The 21,287-nt window shown below is 44.6% G+C and overlaps 1 protein-coding gene across 3 annotated transcripts; it reads right to left on the reverse strand.

Annotated features, from left to right (window-relative positions):
• Positions 1-64: 64 nt before the first annotated feature.
• ttbk2a (tau tubulin kinase 2a) lies at positions 65-21,169 on the reverse strand. 3 transcript variants are annotated; one of them, XM_069152708.1, is made up of 16 exons: positions 20,861-21,169; positions 15,907-16,069; positions 13,731-13,878; positions 12,245-12,318; positions 11,105-11,245; positions 10,581-10,685; positions 9,919-9,984; positions 9,689-9,781; positions 9,478-9,603; positions 9,047-9,204; positions 8,692-8,899; positions 8,370-8,593; positions 7,710-8,259; positions 6,529-6,867; positions 4,757-5,727; positions 65-4,252 (listed from the first exon to the last, which is right to left on the reverse strand). In XM_069152708.1, the coding sequence occupies exons 2-16, from the start codon at positions 15,973-15,975 to the stop codon at positions 3,805-3,807; spliced, it is 3,720 nt and encodes a 1,239-aa protein (XP_069008809.1). In that variant the 5' UTR covers positions 15,976-16,069; positions 20,861-21,169; the 3' UTR covers positions 65-3,804. The 3 variants fall into 3 exon arrangements, with proteins under 3 accessions (XP_069008809.1, XP_069008810.1, XP_069008811.1); XM_069152709.1 differs by lacking the exon at positions 20,861-21,169 and adding an exon at positions 18,937-19,071; XM_069152710.1 differs by lacking the exon at positions 6,529-6,867 and having other exon boundaries at positions 20,861-21,167.
• Between the last annotated feature and the right edge of the window lie 118 nt (positions 21,170-21,287).

Consider the following 21,287-nt stretch of genomic DNA (forward strand, 5'->3'; position numbering starts at 1 on the left):
GGTTACAGCCAATTTAGGATCACTCGTGTGAACTATATAAAACAAAAACAGTATGACAGTCCAGTGAATTTACAAAAACAAATTTATTTCCTAATATAATAGCTATTTGTGTACTTGTCCTGTGCCCAACATTTCAGGATTATAAACAGGAATCTGACACATAATTCTGTCTGCATGCGGAATGAGTATTTTATTTATAACCAGTTTATAAAAATAAAATACAAAATAATTTTAAAACAAAAAGGAAAAAAAACACTGTACAAGGCATTGATATGATACAAATGATAGAATAAACATAAATAATTACAGGTTTATATACAATGCAAAACTCCCACTTGTTACATTCTTTCCTTGAGACTGTACAGTTACAATTCAAAACCATGACATACATTACAACATAAAAATATCAACCATTAAAAAATCTAAACAATTGAAGTCAAAATGATGGATGGGCAAATGAGCAAAAGGTCACAATAAATAATTTCTGTCAAGTATTTATAAGGTATCAACAAATAATCCAATGTTATGACATGAGAAGTGTACAAGTGCACACCAAAGCTTTTATTAGTTTCCGTCTCACCTTTTCAAAATAAAACAAAACAGCTGGGTTTTGTTATGTTGGTCTGTGGGTATCTGTCACCACAAATACCAACAAGCTACTATAAATATGACACCTTTCTATCAGCAGGCCACTTTAAGAAGTGACAAGGAGAATCTCATTTGGGAGGTAACACTAATACTACAACTACACACCACTTATGTGCGATAATAATTTCAAAAAAAAACATGAGAAGAAAAATCTGATTATCTTTTAAAACGAGCAGCACTGTTTAGTGTCTGTCCCTCCCTTTCACTGAAGCCTGTTAGCATATAAGTTATGGTTGTACAATAATGATTTTATTTAAATATTACTTTGAATATTTTACAGGTATATATTAAAAGTCTGCACAACAGCGTTCTGAACTTCAAAAGCTTGAAAAATCTTGAGATCTGTGAGCCTGAAATCAAGAGTCGATTAAAGAGGGAGAATTCAAAGATTGATTGCTGGCGACGTAGAAATTGCACAGCCCTGTTTGAGAGCACACAGTTATCACACCACAAACAGACACACCTTGAATAATGCGACCTGAAATTTGCCAATTTCCACCAGTCAATCGATAAATGGTCCACGAACTCTCACTGAAAAAATACGGGGAGCTCTTGCACAGCTTTGTATTCACAAAAGTCTGTCAGAGCTGAATTGAGTGGTGATATATTGGCCACGCTGGCAGCCGTGGTGGCACATGCCTTTTTTTTTTTTTTAGACAAAAGATAAGTGACAGGAAGGCTTGGCTTGGCCTAATAGTGGAATGATCTCCAACACAGACAAGGCTCAGTCATCCCTCGCTATGCACAGAGGGGCAGAGAAGAGACATTAAGGCGGCTGACTGACTGAACGCTGTCTGCCTTCAGGATTAGTCATCGTAGCTGCTCTGGGAGTATAGCGGAGGTACCTGCGAGATCTGCACGAGTCCAACAATTTCACATCTACAAAGCGATGTGCCCATTTGCACCCTCATATTTATCACATCTCAATTCGAGACCACATCTGCAAAACTTATCAAAATATTTGGCAATGTGATTTTTGTTGTTGTTGTTGTCCTTTTTCCGTATGTGCAGGAATATCTTAGACTCGTGTCTAACTCAACTCGTGTCGTTTCCCACGATACAAGACTTAAAAACACAGCAAAGTGTCCTTTGAAATCGTTTTGTGCATCATGTCAGATAGACGCATTGAGAAAAATACAGTCCATCATATTCCAGCGACACAATCATCTCAAGTCAGTGCAGGAAACGAACATCAGATGCGAGGGGGGGGAAATGAGTACTGAAGATCTCAAATCGTCACAGGATAAATGCCGTGTGATGGTCAGTGGTACGCAGCTATTTACTCAGTAGGTGACTGATATTTTTTCGGTCATTTTTCTCTGTTGAGCATGCAAAGAGTAGCGTTGGAAGGAGCCTGGAGTTATTTAACAGTATCTTACAAGCAGAGGAGTGGGAAGAGGTTGTGGAGGAGAGTTTCAGTGAGGAATCCAGATTAAATGAAACACAAACGATACCTTCGCCTTGTGCAGAAAACATACTGTGTGTCGTGATAGAAAAAGAAAATTAAACATTCTTGCACACGGAGGCTTGGAAACATAGTTTTGGTGTGAGAGATATATATGTACATATGGCCTCCACTTTTAGTAAGATTTGACAAAATGGTTTTTTTTTTAGGTCGGAAATTCTCATTTGTTCAGAGCTTTAATCTGAAACACTGACCTGGTCTGTACACAGGACGCCTAAAACGGGAAACTTTTCCCTTTTTTGTCATTACAAATAATAGCTACTTTGTTCTCAAGTAAACTGTTGCTCAAATTGTGTTTGATTCACAAACCTTTGTGTTGCTACTTTCTGTACATAAATGAATAGTAATGAAAAGGCTTGTCTTATAACCGCTGGCACAAGTCTGTTTTTTTGGCTCCTTTTTTTTTGTTTGTTTTCTAATTACACACCAGAGTGAATCCTCGAGCTGCCCAAAAGTGCCAAGGCACACGCTGAGACAAACATCTGTGTCTAAACATTATTCATCAGCTTACTACCGCTACTACAAGACTGTAAAATACACGTTCCATTAATGCCTTCGGATCTAAAAGCAGTTGCACTATTCTAACCTGTAATCTCTTTATCCAGTGAGACATTGCGATTCCCTCTCGGCAACACAGTAGGCACAAAAAGGTGTGTGTCCTCACGCACTTTTACACGATTGATTGTATGAAGGGTCACTTTGAGTAATCCCTTCGATTGAACACTTAAAACTAACGTGAAGGTCACCAAACCACACATCCACGATCACACATTTAAGAGGGTAGGAGTCGTAAGCGTCGCTAAGCATCAAAATAAATATCTCAATAAATACAACTGTACACAAAATTCTGGCTTTATGCATTCACATTTAGCATAAAGTAAATATTATACCCTGCCTGCAATCCCCAAAAGCAGAGGAGTGAACTGAGTCAACCCCAGGCCAATACTTAATCAAGCTACACTGAATGTCCATCAGTATGATTCAAGTGCATTAATACTGAGGATAAATAAGTTAGTATATATTGTGGTGCAGGATGGATCAAAGTTGTATATGCAGGAAACTTGTATTTATGTGCCCTCGGGCCCAGCTAACTATTGATTTATGTATTGTAGTGCTGCCTGCCTCAGGAAGTCACGATTTCATTTTGCAGCATCACTGTTAAACTCCCCAGTATGACATTAAACGTAAAATGAGGAGCTCGACATGTCGACATTCCTCGCCTGGTACCGATTTTACCCATGAAGATGTCGAGTTCGCCCGCCATGTATCGTCATTCAGCCTGTAAACAGATGTATAATGTCCTCTGTGGCTCTCTCATCATGGGGTGACCAAAGACGCTATTGAGTTATGGGAAATGCAGAGATTTTGGAGATTAACCGACCAAAATTCAAGATATCTCGGCTTCTGCAACACAGAACTCTCAATTCTTAAGTCCAACAGCCTTTGATACAAAACTAACTATCTACAGCCGGGAACATAAATGAATGACAAAGCCTGCTTGCAAGTAGGAACGAGGAGAACGTTAGGAAGTGGTCAAACGTGTAAAGTTCAGACTAACGGCCAAAAAAGGGAAACGGGATCTTTTTCTATGATTACACAGGAAGACTCAGGCTTTTATTCGGACTGATGTCTATCCTATCGCAACTGGAGTCTCCCCATCCTCTGCTATGGCGACACGATCTGGTGGGCGACTATCTGCTCAGCTTGCTGGAGCACTTGCCCTCTCGGCTGCAGCCTTTCCCCCTGGACAGGTGGAAGGGGCCCGTGCGCGCCTGCCGGCTACAACAAGTATCCTGGTGGTGGGGGTAGAAGCGGCGGGGAGGTGGCGAGCCGGAGAAGCTGGGAGGCGAGCGGCTGCGAGCCAGGCAGCCGCTGACCCCGGCGCCGCGGTGCTCGTGGCGGGAGGGCGAGGAGCTGACGGAGCGCTGCAGGGAGGAGGAGCTGCGCGGGGAGGCGCTGGAGCTGCGATGGTGGTGCGGCGAGCTCGTCAGGCTGCAGATGCCCATCCTCGAGCCCCCGTGCTGAGCTGAGGAGCGGTGGTGGAGGGGGGAGCCGCGGGAACCGTGCATCAGCTGAGCGAGGCACGTCAGGAGGTCAGAGTCACTGGTGCTGCCAGCTCGGATGCGGTAACGCCGAAGCCTGAATGCGTGCAAAAGGAAAGGTATGAATTCATGTATTTCAAAGCAAACCAGGAAATATAGTATTATAATATAATAAATGGATCAATATCATGTTGATAGTTGTAGCAGTGATGGTAGCTTAGCTTAGTTTAGCAAACAGCAAGCTTGTCCCTTTCCAAAGTAAAAACAAATGCCAGAACTACAGTTGTAGTTTTAAGCACAGATATGGACTACTTACAAGGACAACTATAGGAAGGCAACTGTGCCCAACCAAGAAATAGTTTCAGTAATGTAAGGATTACATAAAAAGATATGATTAGAATACAGAGTGGTTTATCTTCTAATTTTACATAATAATACAATCAAGAAAAAAAAGAAGAATAGAATCAGTCAGGAAGGTGATTTAAGGCTTAATGTCTTTTTATGTCTTCATGCAGTTCCTGGCATGCTGTTCATCCTAAACGCTAAATGTGTAACAATCATTTTCAGACATGAGAACAAAAGATGCAATTCAACTATTTACCTGCCCTCCACTGTGGGGCGGCAAGGCGGCTTTCCAGGAGGGGGGCGCGGCTGGAACTGAGAAGCCAGCTGCTCAGCAGAGGAGGCCGAATGAACTGGACGCGGGATCCTGCTCTTGCGGGACAGGGGGCTCGAGGAGGAGGACAGGGACGCAGCATCGTCTCCCTGGCGGTCAGAACGGGAGCCCATGAGAGAGTCCTCGTCCTGGGAGCGGTCAGAGGTGGAGGACAGCGGGTCCCTCGCGAGGGAAGCTACCATGGGGCCGCGCCTGTCGGAGAGGGACGGCGAGGCGGTGGGAGAGGGGACTGGGCCATGGTGGCTGGCTTTTTTCTGCAGGAGCTTCTCCTTGGCAGACCCCGGAGGAGGGAGCTCCAGCAGGCTGGAGGGCTCAAACACAGGGATGCGACTATGCCTGCGGCTGGGGTCCTTACGGGGGGCAGCTGGGGAGGAGAAGGCGGGGCTAATGGCCTGTTCTAGGGCCAGGTTCACTTCTCCGCCCTCCTCCGGCCTTAGCTGAGGCTCTGCGGCACAAGGTGTGGAGCCAGACTCGTTCAGCTTAGGGAAAGCTCCGTTACTTAAATCCCTTTGGCTGTTAACAGTCGGGGAGAGTCGGCTGTTGGCGAACACAGGACTGCGAGGGGAGCAAGGAGAGTGAGGGGAGCAAGGAGAGTGAGGCGAGCGTGGAGAGGATGGTGAGCGTGGAGGAGGCGAGCGTGGCGAACGGGGGGAAGATATGCGGCTTGGCACGGGGCTTGGAGCTTTCGTGTGGCTGTCTCCATTGACCAGCATCTCAGCCAGGGGGTCTGTCGGTGTCCCTGGGCGGGTGGGCACCAGGTCCTGGGGGGAGCTGATGTCCACTGTGTGCTCCTGGGCCTGTTGACCGTCGGCTTCAGCTTCACCGCGCCTCTCCAGCAGAAGAGCGCTGTCTGATCCTGACTGGGAGGACAGCCCAGACGGACGCTGGGCCGTCAGCTGGAGGGGGGAGGGGGGTAGAGAGGTGGAGACATGGGAGGAAAGAAAAGGACACAGGGTCGTTAGTGTAAAACCAACACCCTACAAATGGGAATAATATTCTAATTGTCAAAGGTCTGTTGCTGATAGACCACAACATGTCGAGTTGTGCTGTAGATCTGCAGCAAGAGCCTGATGCAGATGTGTGAGCAGAGAAGAAATTTTATAATATGCGGTAATAAATGGTGATTGGTTTGGCAACAGCATGCAGTACCATAGCTACCATTATCAGACCGAAACACACAAAGTGCTATGGCAGTGTCAGTCAAGCTGTGAGTACTAAACCGGCAAGTAGGACAGGAAACGTTCACGCAACTTCGCAGGGGGCTTCAGCGAAGAGAGGGTGAGGAACAAATACAGGGAGAGAGAGAGAAAGAGAAAGATAGAGAGGACAAAGACGATCTGAAACAAAAGAGACCATGCAACCTGTAGTCATGACTCGACATTCCAAACACACATGCCACAATCAGACAAACACACAACCCTATTCAGATCACAAGAACACATGTCCAGACACAAGGACACATCTGACCCATGCTCTGCCTGGCCTGCACAATGCCCTTCATGGTTTCTGGAGAGAGCTGCCTGACAGCAACACAAGAAGCAAGCCGAAACGAACAAAGAAGAAGCAACTTAAACAAAACAAAAGAAAAAAAAAACAAAAGAAAGAACAGAAATGTTGACAGGCGGTTTATTGCTACTGATGGGAAGGAGATGCTGAATGGAGGTTTGTTTTTAACGGGGTTGTGACGGGCTCATCACCTGCTGAAGCTGGGCACGCGTGATGCGTATGACTGAGGGATACTTGGTGTTGGCGGCACCCGCAGGGATGGCCGGCAGTTTCCTGCGACTGGGCGAGCGAGTGCCGGGGGCGGGGTTTGGTGGCAGAGGTAGGGAGGCGTGGCAGGACGAGGAAGAGGAGGGGCGCTCTTGCGGTTGCTGGTCAACAGACTGGCTGCGCCTCATGCCCGGCGGCTGGCGTTGGTGCAGCGGGTCCGACAAGGTGGTGAGGAGGGTGTGAGGGCTGGGAGAGCGCAGAGGGTTGGGGCTGGACGTCCGGGCCATGACCTCCTCGGGTAGAGACGGAGGTGAGGTGGGGAGCTAAGAGAGGGGAGGGAGAAGAAGTGGGAGGTGGAGAGAGGAGTGGGTTGTGAGATCGGTGAGGGAGTGAGAAGATGGAGGAAGGTCTGGTGGACGTATTGTGAGGAAGGACAAGCAGGAGGGTGGGGGAGCACGACGTACAGCTGTATCGAACAGGTAAAGCGACGAAAGGATCATGGAGATAGTCTTGGCGATGCTCTTAGGTTAATAAAGGAGGAGGGAGGCGAGGTAGGATGTTTGTGGCGAGTACATTTTCAACTTGGAAGCAGTAGTTCTGGTCGTAGGAGAGCGAGGGGAGAGTCAGCGCGATCATCCTCTTTGTGGTTTAAAAAGCTGGTCAATAATTTAAATAAAAACAAAGTTGGACACAGAGATTTGAACTGGACTCAGTGGGCTCCTGGGAAGTCATGTATAGCAAAGAAGCAAAAAAGTAATTTAAGCTAAGCAAATCAAAAAACACATTTTGGAAACAACCAAAGAACCAAATGTCTGCAAATAAGGAAAATATAATGCATGATATCTAATGCAAATTAAAGTGCACTTCAAACCCAAAAGCTCTCTTTCTCCCATGCTGTGATCTGATTAAAAGCTCTGAAGTTGTGTCACAAGTATCTTTTTTTTTTTTACCTATACACACAAGTGAAGAAGCGAGCGAACACAAAGCAGTAACATTTAGCTTCAAACTGCAGCAAGATGCAGCTGGTGGAACTTTATGATACTAGCATTGTAGTTCTATACCTAGAACTCTGACTCTGTGCAGCTTTTTAACTTTGTAAAATGCTGACTACAGTCAGTATCATGTATGACATGTTGTGAGATGACCTTCAGATGAAGGGGCTTACCTGAGTGAGGACTCCCTCAGCCAGAGCTTCAGCTGGGCTGGTAGGGGTTACAGGGGGCAGAGCCCCTACAGGGCCCACGCTAAGCTCCAACTTGTCCATTTTTGCACTTCCCTTGGAGGAACCCGTGCTTTCTTGTTTAGCTTTACCAAAGATTGGGCTTCGGCTGCCCTTTTCCCATCCAGGAGACCGTTCCTGTGGCTGGAGCACTTCCGGCTCCTCATCCTCCTCCGAAGGGCTGGTGGCAGCCTTGGCTCCCGGGGAGCCACTGGGCCGCTCCACCATTACCCACTCCCTCGAGTCAATGTCCTGCCTCCCGGAGCTCAAATTGAGGGCCACGAAGCCTCCACTGATGGCGGCCCCCTCTCCCTGCTCCAAAGATCCAGGGGAAGCTGGCTTAGGAGAACCACCACCAGACAGGAACTCCTCATCGTAGTGCCAGATCCTATCAGGACGCTCTCCAGCAGTTCCAGCTTGACCCTGAGTTACTGGGACGATTGCAGCTCCGTCAGCCCCCTTCTCCTGGTGCTGGGTGCCGAGCTGCTTTGCTGAACTGAAAAGACACAAGACAGAAGCAAACAATCAACTCTCTAAATGACCCAAAGGAAAAGTCAGGGAAAAATAAATTGATGTTAACATGGATTGGTTACTTTACAGACTTACCAGGCATCCACGAAGCGCTCCGGACTGGGCTTGGACTCGAGGCCAAGCCTCCTCTCCAGCTCAAAGCTGTGGATGTTGCGGAGCTTCCTCAGCAGAGGGCCGTCACGGTCTGAAGCCACCACCTCAGAGTGCAGTTTAACAGGGGAGCCCAGGCTGGGCCCGGCGTATGGACTCTGGGGTCCTTGGTTGCCCTGGTTGTTGCTGTGTTCCTCCTCTGTGGCCGCCTGTGGGAGCCAGACATTATAGAGTGTAACAGGTGAATTTTAACTTAGGTTCCTGATTCTCTGCAGAGATCCTTGCAGATTTCCCTGATGAGGCGTACCTTCCAGACTGCCGTCCTGATGCGGTTACGGTTGCGATCCAGCTCCTCCCAGACGTCAGCCTCCTGGTTGCGGTGTGGGTGGAGGGGAGAGCCCGGCATGCGCTCGGGAACAGGGTTGTTCTCCGCGTCGCTGAGCTGCTCGTCCTGCAGAACCTCGTCTGTGTTCTCCCTCAGCAGGTCGCCAGGGATCAGAGAGGCATTTGCCATACTGCAACAACAAAAGGTGGACACATTATTTCATGTTTGAGGCGATTAAGAAAAAAGAAGCAAGGCACCGCTGGAGTTACTGAAAATATGGAACCTATAAAAAAATATATATATTATCATGCGCTCTTATAATTTGATATATATTTACCCCATGTGTGCCGGAGTGAGGCGGGTGTGATGCTGTGGCGTTGTGGCACTGGCGCTGATCGTCAGGGTGCCATCGGTACTGGTCCGCTCCCAGTCATAGGGGTCATTTTCTACAACATTGTAGGTTTTCATGCTGTTGTCAAACACGGACATCAGCAGCTGTAACAACACAAAAAATACATTATCAACCTTTTTATGACTTTTTTTATTCCGGATAATTCCACGGAAGTCAACCAAATATGGACACTTTAAACACTTTTGGTGCTTAAAGACATATGAACTTGAGCAGACCTCTAAAAGGTCATGTCCTGCACAATTAAATTTGGTTTTGAGCAGGAGAAATATCAAACTGCTCCTGAAATCAGCAAATAATAATAATAATAGGGTAAAGCCTTCGCTCTTTATTAAACCCAAATTAGACCCTGGTGTCACCTGGTAGTCGGGCTTGGTGAAGTAATCAAGGGTGGCGATGTGTTCCAAGAATACGCCGAACTCTGCCGGCAGGTGTTTGAGCATCAGACGATGATCGTAAGTGTCCTTCAGCTTCCCCACATGTTCCTGAAAATGAACAAACGCCCTTCTGTTATATCTGATCACTTAGAGGAACACGGGCAGAGCTGTTCAGTTTTTTGGTCGTCCTCACTTTGTCCTTGATCTTCCTCCACGGCAACTGACCGACCAGAAACTCCACCAGCATGTAGAAGAGAGACCACAGGTCGTCATGACGACCCATCTCCTGCAGAATTACACCAAATCCATGTTAATTTGTGTTTGATTGTCAACGAATCACGATAAAAGAAGAGAAGGTAGTGGATAGATAGAGCCATGTGGGACAACATCACAGATTGCACAAATGCTAAGACAGATACTGACCTTATTCTTGTGTGCATTGACAGATGCATAGCGGACTGTTCCCCTGAACCCTGCCACTGGACGGGGCTGACAAATAAAGACAGATACAGCCATTAAATGCTGATACAGATGAAATGTAATCTGTTTATTGTTCAATCCAAACCAGACCTGCAGAAATTCAGCAAAACTCTGATAAAAAGAACACAAAAAAAAAAAAAGACATGCTGTAACTTCTAACCATAAACCCTAATTAGCATTTCTAACATTAAACCTCCATTAATTACATGTTTAGCCACTAGATGACAGTGTAACAAAATGTAAACAAAACAGACATATCACCTAATAAAGTTTTGGCAAACCTGTCAGCAAACATGTGCTACACACAGTTTCTATGTTCACCAGCTAGTCGTTAACTTTCGATTTTTTTTTTTTTTTTTTTGCCTGAAAAAAATCTTATCTGTGGCAAGAAATGAGGTTAAATATCTGTAAAACCAAAACAATAAGCTTTACCATACACAAAAACTCAAACATAGTGAAAAGACTGCCCAATCAACCAATGATTCTCAGTGGTTTAATCATTGCAAGTGATCTTTTTTGCATTACACACGGAAATGAGATCCATTGTTAATACAAAAATATTGATAAGTAAGGGTTTAAGCTCAGTAACAGAAAAAGGCACTTACAGGTCGGACCTCCTGGCATGAGTTGGTGAACTGGCGAGCTAAACCAAAGTCCAGCATGTAGCAGGTTCGACAGGTACTGGGGAAGCGACCCATGGCGAAATTAGACTGAAGCAGGAACAGGAGGATGGAAAGGAGACAAAGATTAGAAGAAAATCTGATGAGGTGTGAAATGTAACTGCAATAAAACTTAATGTCTATTTCTATTCATAAAGCTCTTGGGTGATAAATGTGTTTCAATGGTGCACTATAATATAATGCAGTGGCTCAGAAGACAAACAATATTTACATTATGTGACTTTTGGGCATCGAGCCAACACTTAGGCTGAGCCAACTTCCTGTAAGCCAGCAGTCGAAAAGCAAAATACTGAATCAGCAACAATACCAGCAGCCAATATTTTTTTTGAAATGCCACAGTCACAAAGACAATAGGAATAGAAATATCCCCATGGTAACACAAGTGCGAGGTAATAAAATAAGAACCAAGCAGATATATCCTCTGCTGCGCACGGCTCTCTGTGACGCACCGGTTTGATGTCACGATGCAGGAAGCCGACAGAGTGGATGCTCTCTATGGCCTCCAGGATCTGCCGCCCCAGGCGCAGAGTGGTGCTGATGCTGAATGTTCCCCGAGTCATACTCCTCCTTAAGTCGGCCAGGTTGCGACCCTGAAAGAACATGTGCAAGATTTGATCAATTTCCCGCTGGGCCTGACCCCTTAAAAAAAACCTCAACAGATATGGTAAAAAAAAAAGGCCAAAACTATTATTTGTTCAAGTTCTCTTTTTGCTGCAACATGGAATACATGTTCCTGTGAGTGTAGTCATTTCAATCACAACACGACCACACAATCTCAAAGTACTATGTGGTCATGATCTCAAGATCATGACTTGAGTAAGACAACCTCATGTTGTGGAGGCAACGAATGGAACTATGCCAACAAGCCTGCCGTTTGAGGTTCAACCGAGAAATATTATTGCTATAAACATAGTTTTCTGCTTCATACTCTCCAGAGAGCATGTATGTTTGGAGCTCAGATATGCAATATTCAGTTGCCCATAATTCTAGATTACTTCAATGTACATTAGTTGCTAAATTATTCCTGTGTCAGTATTTTTAGATTTTTCTGAAATATTTATTTGGCTTGATTTCTTGTAACCGATCCCTGTACATCAACAACATCCTGTAAGAGACAGGCATGACGTCTCTCAGTCAACAAAGTCAAACCAAGGTCAGAGTCTTAACAGGGTCTGACATGGGACTGCATTAAAGTGAGAACTTCAGCTGACCACAGGAGACAATGACAGCATAGTTGGAGATACTAAAATGTAGTTCAGCAGTCACACAAGTCAGCACAATGACTCACTGTTATCTGTCATGGAGCACTATCTGCCTTAAAATTTAGCCACTATGCCAATGAACATAGTAGAACATAGTAGACCACAGGGTGTTAAAAACAGAGAAATGATGACTTTTATTTCTTATAAATTAAGCATTTTATTGAAATTCTTCCTACAGAAAGAAAAAACTGCAAACGTAGGACATTGCAGAACTCAAAACTGAGTATTGAAACAGATTTTTTTTCATCAGTAGCCTGAATTGTCACACTGGGCTCTAAAAGAAGCATAAAATAATTGATGTATAAATGCTTCTTCCTTGGTTCTGACCTGGAGCTCCATCACCACGTAGTTGAAGCGGTCGTTGCGGCCACATCCCACAAAGCGACACACGTGGTCTTTACCTGAGAGAAGAAGAAGAAGGAGGAGGAGGAGGACAAGACAGCTTCAGGATACTTTCGCATGAACAGATGAGGTCACCTCACTTCACATCTGCTGCATCGTTTGATCATCAGATGCAGAATGGCTGTATGAATCACGATGATGTGTGTGTGTGTGTGTGTGTGTGTGTGTGTGTACGTATTTGGTTGTCCTTCCCTTTCCAGTCACTTGAGCTCCCTGCCCTCCCATCACCAGCTTCCCTGTATGAATATATATGCTGATTTATAGGCTATAGAGCACGACGCACATGTGCATGAATGGCTTGTGTGTTTGTGCATGTGTGAGGGTGTGTGTGCTCTGGTCTCAGAGGACATTGCTGCTCTGGCAGGTTGTCTGCAGCCACGCCCCAGAGTTACTCAGTGAATTGTTAAAAAATAGGACTTTCTAGCTTGCATACTGTGACCAAATTCTTAGTTTAGGTAATGCAGTGAAATAAATTGAGTTCACTATGACCCATGAAGTCTTCCTATGAGGTGGGTCAATGTTTACTCTTTACAGCTGGGCGGGTAAGCAATGTTTGGGGGAGCTGGAGTTCAGCCCGCCTCAAGTTACATCCTGGTTCCCTCGGGAAGCAACAGAACCATGATGCTTCAGGCCAAAGCCATTGGATAGCAAACATGATCCCAGCACATTGATTTTCTTGTCAGAGGAGGGACAGCAAAAAAAAGGCACGGTGGTTAAAAGGAAGGAAGGAAGAGAGAAGGGAAAAGACCGTTTTAAAAAAACAAAGAGAAAGGAGTAAAAATATACAACCAGCCAACTCTAAAGGGGGTTCTCCTGTTGATCCTGTTTCTCTACTGTGAGAGATCAGAAGTGTCCAAATGCACCAACATACACTTCCTATCTATTCCCACTGTGATCTCAAACTTTCAAAATAAAACCCCAAATCAATAAACCGCCATTAAAACATAAGATTTGAGCCACAGAACAATTTATCTGATGTTCCCGTCGAGCAGCACGGACAGCACTCTGGTGGTGGTTTTTTTTTTTCCACTGCAGAGACCGAAGTAAATTGTGCTGAACTCGGGGCCAAATTGTGTCTTCAGATGAGTCAGATGATCTATATCTGGTCTCAGAGGGAGAGATTATTCTACCCTGCTATTGATGTACATCAGCGATCCCTGCATTTTCTACCAACAAGACATTTCCTGGATTTGCTGAGGAAAAAAAAAACAAGCGAAGAAGCAGAGTCTTCTTCCCGTGTTTTTTTAATTTTTATTATTCTCATCAACACAGGAGAAAATCTGAAATCTGCTTTTGTCCAACGATGATGGTACACACAATATCCGCGCTATGGGGTGACTCAATAGGTTACTGTGTCAGAGAGAATCAACCAGTTCCAGTAACTGAAGCCGCTGAATCCATTTCGACTCACCCTGGAGCTTCTTCAGCACGGCGACCTCCATCTTCAGCACCTGTTTGGGCTGCTGGGCCGACTCCACCTTCAGTGCCACGCTGACCCGCGTCAGCAGGTCCAGCGCCTCGTAGATCTCCCCAAACCCACCACCCCCGATCTTCTTCACCTGGAGGTAGACGATGAGACACTGTGTCAGAACTTCATATGAAAAAAAAAAAAAAAATACAACGTTTAAAGAGTGAAAGGGGCGAGGTTGAGGTCGGCATCAAGTCCAACACAATAGCACCAGAACCAATCTTTCGGTAACACATTTGATATTTCAGTTTCTCTGGCAGCAACAGCACAAAATCACAGCGATGTCCATTATAGCACTGCTGCCATGGCAATGTGGGCACGGAAGAGAAAATCTGAATTAAACTTGTTATACGAAGGTGATACTGATTTCTGTGCTGTATTCGTGAATACGTGTGTACGCTCGTGTTAAATGTCTATTATTGAGAGTATAATCATAGTTTAATGATGCATATAGACTTCATGAAGAAGAAGTGCCATTTATTGGCACTGGACATTGGAACATATAAATAAAAATAATATTTCTGTTTGGATTTTAAGCTTTACAAACAAAAACTGCACAAGACAGATATAAGAACTTAAATATACAAAGGAATCGCCGACGATGACAGATACCAATAATCAAAATAAACACTGTACTATCATGGCGCTAATTCTCAACTCATGTGCCTTTACACCACAGCAGAAAAAGATGACAACAAGATGATGTCTTTAAAAGAGTTAAACTTCAAACGGTGGAAAACAAAGTGGAAATAGTGACAGAAATATGACATTTGTGTTATTTTCATGCAGCTGTTTTCTAACGATTAAGCAAAAGGATTGATGTCAGCTTAAATCATCGCTATCAGGCCTAAACAGGACTGTAAGAGTCCGTAACACCAGTGCTTTTAAAAGAAACGTGATTATCAGCATGTTAACAAGCTCACACTAACAAAGCCAACAGGCAGAATGTTCAACATTTTTAATTAGCAAAAAATGTCATTAGTTTTGCCACATTTGATTAAAAATCGACCATAGAGCCCCTCTGCCATATGGGCCAAAAAGAAACAATGTCGTACACGTAAGTCAGGTGCAATGCATGACAGAGTTTACGACTGAAAACAGAAGAGATTGTACTTGAATCTATGCCGTGGCAATCTAAACAGTGCAATAAATCCTTGATTACACTTAATTTGAAGTCACTGCAAGAGTTTAAAATAAAAAAAATTAAAAAATGGTTTCCATTAAGATAAACCAGCCCCAAAAACTGTTTTGGATGTTGTTAACAAATATGTAAAATCTAGAAAACTGAAACACTAAAAACCTATGGAGGTATTTATTTTGTAATAGTTCTCACTTTTTACACTTTTTGTGATGTAGAATAACAAAACAAACTTTTACGGTTATCTGACAGAAATCGAAGTGACGAGCTCATCTGTACATGTGCGCATATGCTGTACAGTGCTTTGTGCGTTTGGTGCCGAGATCGTCTGCACTGATAAAGGCTGGAATGTTTGCAATCTGTTCCCAACAAAAGCGACGGATCTTACCAAGATCTCGTCTTTAATTCACTCTTTGAGCTCTCCTCTAATGTTCTACCTATTGACGCTAACCTCTCAATACTACGAGAGCTTTGATTTCCCCCTAAGCTCCCACGTGTCCTTCGCTGTCCTCCATGCACGCACAGTTTTGTGTCGCACTAGGAGCTAGAGTCGTGGGATTAGCTGCAGCACTCTTATGTAACGTGGCTCCTCCGAAGACAGGAAGTAGTGCCAGGCTGCCAGTAAGGAATAAAAGCCTCACATGGCGCCCGGGCTGGCACAGCAGTGAGAGACACTGGGACCTCAGGGAACACTGCTGCCGCTGCCTATAGCACACCGCACTGCCACAAATAGTCATACGGGCTATTTTTAGATCTCCCATACTGCCGCAGCACAACCTGGACAGAGAGACACGACCCCAAACTGTCGAAACCACATGTAAGATACTTTAGAAGAAAAGCAGAGGAGCTCATAGGCAGGGGGAAAGCATTGTTTGATGAACAAAGAGTTGTTGTTTGCAGAACAGAGGGCGAGCCGGGGCCAGGCAGAGACGGTGCTGGACAAACACGCTGCCTATTGTAGCTGGAAAACACGCCACTTACCACTTTCCATCGTTCTTTAACCAGGGAGAGAACAGTTAGGATGTCAGCTTGCTCCACTCCCCCGCTCATCCCGTCTGTGGACCAGGGATGCTGCCCTCACCGCTTCCCCCCCTCGACCAGCAGCCTCACACTGGGCTGAGCATTTGGGACCTGATGGAGAACCCTACGGAAGTCCAAGAGAGACAAAAAAAACCTGTAAGAAATAACTCGGTTGAGATGTGGTTGTTTAGCCATATCTGCACTTCAGCATCTTGAGCTAACATCCCACAAGATCTACAATACTGACTATGCTCCGGATCTACAAAAACACGGCTGTCTCCCCGTTGAACCGCTGCCGCAATGACTGGAGCATTCTGATTCTCGGCCATCGCAGCAGCTGCCACACCTGCTGCCAGCAGCTGTCCTTCCAGACAAACTCGCAGGCAACAGTCTTATGTCTTAAATTACAAAAAGGTTTCATCTTAGTATCATATTCCCCCCGGGCCATTTATCTTGTGCATTGAAAGCCAAGGAGCACGTCTTCAGAAGAGCGTACGGTCAGACTTTTGGCCCAGACTTTGGCTGTTTGGTCAGGATGATCTCAGTACTCAGCTCTGGTTTGTTACCACGGCAGATGAAATAATATTGCATCGTCATAAACATAAAGCATGATTTCAAAATGAAATTCTGTGGCATATAATTATATAAATGGACTGATTAACTGAAATGGCAATAGTTCTTTCCAGTTTTGTAATTATTATTAATTCAAGGCCACAGAAATATGTATTGTAATAACTTCAACTCATCGAAATATGAATGAGGTTACATTGCAATACCAATACCAGTTTTAAAGCAACTTTAAGTCAATATTTAAACACGTAAATAGTCCTTAGTCAGTGATTACGGCAACTGTCTAACTTCTTAAATGTATCTAATGTATATGTCTCCCTCTTTATTAATGTTTAATTTATTTCTAGTACTTTTCAGATCAGTCATAAACCCAAAACAAGACTAACATTTTGTTGAATTATTGTGAAAAATCCCACTTGAAGCTGTTTTTATCCCGCCTATCTGGTAACTGCCGCAAGTAACAATTATTTTTATCAGTAAATAATGTGACATTTTTTTGGTTGATTTCATTTTCATTCATCTTGACATATTTTAATTGCTTTTTTTTTTTGTCCAAACAACAATCCAGAATCCAAAGCAAGTTTGTTTACTATCAGAGAGTCAAGAAACCCTAAACAGTCATTTTGACAGCAGAAGATTTTGGTTAAAAATAACTGAAAAAATGAATTGCATCAGCTCTGCTATAGTTATACATTTCTTAACAAATAGATTTTACACCAGGTGCTTTGAGGGTTTTACTAGAACGTGATTGAATTAAAGCTTAAAAGACAAGTTTCCTTCTGGAGGATAAACATCAGCCAGAGGAACAAAAACAAATGTTCTAGTACGTGGCCTCTGACTTACTAACCTTTATGAAAGGGGACTTATTATAAAGGGGTGCTGTTAAATGCATTGCCATGTAGCACAAGCACTATTGACATAAAAAAAAAAAAAAAAAAGCACAAAAAAAAAGCACACAGCCTATAGAACAAGACTCAAATGGAGTTTCCTCTGGAAAAGCTGTGTCTTTGCTCCTGCATTATACAACATCCGTGTCATAGATAAGCATTCCTCTGGAGAGCGCGCGCGCCGGTAACTTCCTTTAGTCTGCCTCAGAACACTCCGAGCAAACCCAGCAAACCCGACTTCGATTCATCATTCTGTACACGCCGCGCAGGCATCTACGGTTATGCAACGAGCCTTCAAAACGCTATTTGGTTACAGGGCATGCTCCCGACATCAAGGAGGCAATCAATCCCATCATGCAATCAGGGCGAGGTTGGGAGGTGGGAGAGGGTAAAGCGTGGTTAGACTGTATAACGGTGAAAATGATGAGCATGAAATGTGACCCGGGCTCAGGAGTGAGGTGGCCTCGATGCAGCTGCACCGATCAAACCCACAGATGACACAACTGGACAGGTTGAACTGTGTTCTTTTAGTACGTGGTGACGATTTATCCCCATTTTACCTGTCCTAAGGTCTGCAATTCTTGTGAATGACATTATTTAGCTGTGTGACATTAAATCTATATTCATATTTTCAGAAATAATAAAATATTGTCCTCTTTGTGAAAGACTTACATTACTAAGAACATGTTCTATACAGTAAATTAAGGTTATTTTTTTTTTTAGATAAGATCCTCAGAACAGTTAGCCTTCAGTAAGCAGTGGAGCATAACAAAATATACGACTGACTATTAAAAATAAACTAGACCGGTCTACAGCCACAGTGGGTCTGTCCTGTTGTGCTTTGAGCTAAATGCTGATGTCCAGTAACAAAAGGTCAAGGTGAAGTGTTTGGGGGTGCTAACATATGTTAATTACTAAACCAAGCACAAAGTACAATAGAGGCGCATTGAAATGTCATTATTTAGTCGTTGTCTTTGTTGTTATCATAAAGGTTAAGTATTAGAAAAAAATATGACGATGCACTTCAATTGAATTGCCCATACAGTGTACATTTCACATGGATTACACATTTTTAGACAGACTATCAAGCATCATTCAATTTACAGACTATACACAGTGTTTTTAGATTGTACTGTCTTCAGTTTACAATGAAATTATGTAATCCCATAAAAATACATACCTTTGTTTAAGAATAAGGTCAGCACTTGTGAATGTAAAATATGACTGTATTTTCTAATATTTTTCTAATAGTTTCTGTTAGTAAAAACACACACAGAATTATTTCACTCTGGACCAAAGTACCCAGAATCATGGCAGCAGAAAGACTCCTGGAAAAGTTACAAATCTGCATCTTTGTTTTCTGTTTAGTTCAAGACACACAAAAAAAAGAAAGCACAAGGAAACAGGAAGAACTTAAAAAGTGAATGTAGCTTTTTAAATCACCACTGACTAAACTTGAACAAAACTTCTGTCAAATTTGGCAAGAATTCAGTCAGTTTAGACACTGAAAGATGTACTTTTCTGTTTTCTTTACCGTCAAACAACATCTTTTGTAGTCACGGAGCAAGTGAAGGCTCTTCGAGAAAACATCCGTTGAATTCTTGATATTGTGCTAACTGGCGACGACGCAAATATCACAGAGCACGGCATCGAATCCAAGAAGAAACACGCGGTACAAAACGCTCACAACCTCGAGGGATGGGCTGGAAACACTTTGATGAAAAAAAAAAAAAAAAAAAAAAACCTGTGCTCTGTGTCACAACTTCAAGGTCACCTCAAGTTCTGGTGTTTTCCTTCAGGGAATATGTTTGATGTCTGGGTCGGAGGAGAGGGGGGCGGGAGGGGGGGGGCATGTTTTGTTTCACATCTGAACTACTGTGCATGATGCACAGCAGGATGAATAAGTAATTTGCGCAAAATTCATCAAGGGAGGAGAAGCAGGGGCTGCTTCTACACGTTTCAGAGGGAGAATGTGAGGGAAATGTGCATTTTTAAGGGAAAACAAAGGATGTTTGGGGAGTTTTCCGTCATCAAACCTAACGTGCGCTCTTAAGGTCAAGAGTCTGGTTCGTTCTGAGCCGTCTTCTACTTTTTTTTTTTTTTTTTTTTTTTTTACTATCCCACAGAAACAACCCAAAGAGGAGCAGGAAAAGACGCTGGAATGGGACCTCCAGGTCAGCCCTGCATATGCAATCAAACACAAGTTTGTACACACATTACATAAGTGCACACACCTTTGCACAAGCCAAGCCGGCTCCCACTGTGACTAATCTAACACCTCACGGAGAGACACGGCTCCGCTCTTCCTCCTCCTCCTCCACAGGAATCTCCATCAATGAAGAGAAACGGCCCGGGAGGAGCATGCTTCAGACCCAAAAAATTAGACCCATTTATGACAGCCCAGCTCCGGTCATGAATCACGCCCCCTGACCCCAGCATCTCCATGGCGACGATGGTGCAGTGCCATTTTCATTTGCTGACTGCAGCTTGCTGTCGCCTCTGCCCTTTTGGTCTGCTGGAAGCTGCAAGTTTACAGCTACACAGAGGCATCATGAAATGTCAAAGAAGATGATTAGATAGCGAATAGTCACAACAACAACAACAACAAAAAGAAGCGCATCACCTCTGACCCCGGAGGCCTCAGAACACGCAGCTTCAGTGAGAATAACCGGACAAAAACTTTAAATGTCTGCTTGATTTTTCTGTCTAATCCGAGTGTGGCCTGGTTCCCGAGCAGGACAGGCGGACCGGGGCTGCTGCTGAATGAAAACACTGTCTGCTCTGACTACTGGAGGGGAGCCAGCACAGGGAGGCCCTCCATGCTGTGGTTCCTGTCACTACACATCATACACAAGAGAGATGAAATAGTGAAGGATGAGACCTGGAGGTGGGTTTATGTGGGAGGAAGGCTCCGCTATCAACGATGCATTCACCTAAGGAGCTATATTTGGTTTGTTTAAATGAACACCGCCTCATTTTAGGAGTCATTAAACAGGACTGATTTAAAAAAAAAAAAAAAAAAAAAAAAAAAAAAAAAAGCCTCTGCTGGGTTGCGTTTTTAATGGGATGTGACTGATAGCCAGCTGCAGCAATGTCCCAAAGCGTGTTCCAAGCAAGCTGCCGCTCTGGTCCGCGAAATCAAATCACCTATCTTCCCCTGCAATGGCCTGCCCGGCTCTGCTGTGGAGAGCTGTTGCATAGCGAGTTGGTTGCCACACCAGATTTTACTCAGGCGCGTCCACGCACATTTGGCCGTCCACAGGCCACGCCAGCTCATCCCGCCTGGCGCGGATGAGGTTAGTCTGTAAGCTCTGACCACATTTGCAGGGAAACAAACTGAACGCGTGCAGCTGCGGGCGACAAAGAACAGAGGAGGGAAGGAGCGAAGGAGCCGCGCTGCCACGGTCCGCCCCCCCCTCCCCTCCCTCCCTCCCCCACCCCGGATTCTGGACGCTTACCTCGGGTCTTTGCGGGCCAGTCCTTGTGCCGAAGAAGAGCCGGGTGTGGTTACAAAAAATGCTTTACGTTTGGAAGCGGCGGGTGCGACATCGAGCGGAATCCCATAGCGAGCGCACCGTCCATGGGAAAGAGGCGGCGTCGCGGTGCCTGCAAAAAAAAAAAAAGGAGCGGAGGGCGAAATATGTCTGAGCGAGAACGTCCCCTTTCTCCTTCTGCCTGTCACCTCAGCATCTCCGTCGGTCGCTGCGGATCCGTGACGTGACGCCTCTCTGTGATGAGTCCTGCGCGCGCGGCCCCGATTCGATCGCCCCTCGCAACAGCTCGGGCGCGCGCGAGGGGGGCTCTTTAAAGCTCGTGCACGCTTTACGTTTTTTTTATTATACAGGTTGTACAGTGATTTTTTTTTTTAATATATATATATATATA

The sequence above is a fragment of the Embiotoca jacksoni genome, unplaced genomic scaffold, assembly GCF_022577435.1.
Source record: "Embiotoca jacksoni isolate LCO1_2020_lvr unplaced genomic scaffold, fEmbJac1.0.p SCAF_18, whole genome shotgun sequence".
In the NCBI taxonomy this organism is placed as follows: Eukaryota; Metazoa; Chordata; class Actinopteri; family Embiotocidae; genus Embiotoca; species Embiotoca jacksoni.

What these genes read in the sequence shown, in the direction of transcription:
- ttbk2a (XM_069152708.1), bottom strand. Translation starts at nt 15,975, where the DNA reads ATGAGCGGGGGAGTGGAGCAAGCTGACATCCTAACTGTTCTCTCCCTG. An exon ending in ACGTGGTGATGGAGCTCCAG is followed by an intron (nt 11,246 to 12,244) that starts GTCAGAACCAAG and finishes ATGTTCTTTCAG; the next exon opens with GGTCGCAACCTGGCCGACTT. An exon ending in GGAGGAAGATCAAGGACAAA is followed by an intron (nt 9,604 to 9,688) that starts GTGAGGACGACC and finishes GTTCATTTTCAG; the next exon opens with GAACATGTGGGGAAGCTGAA.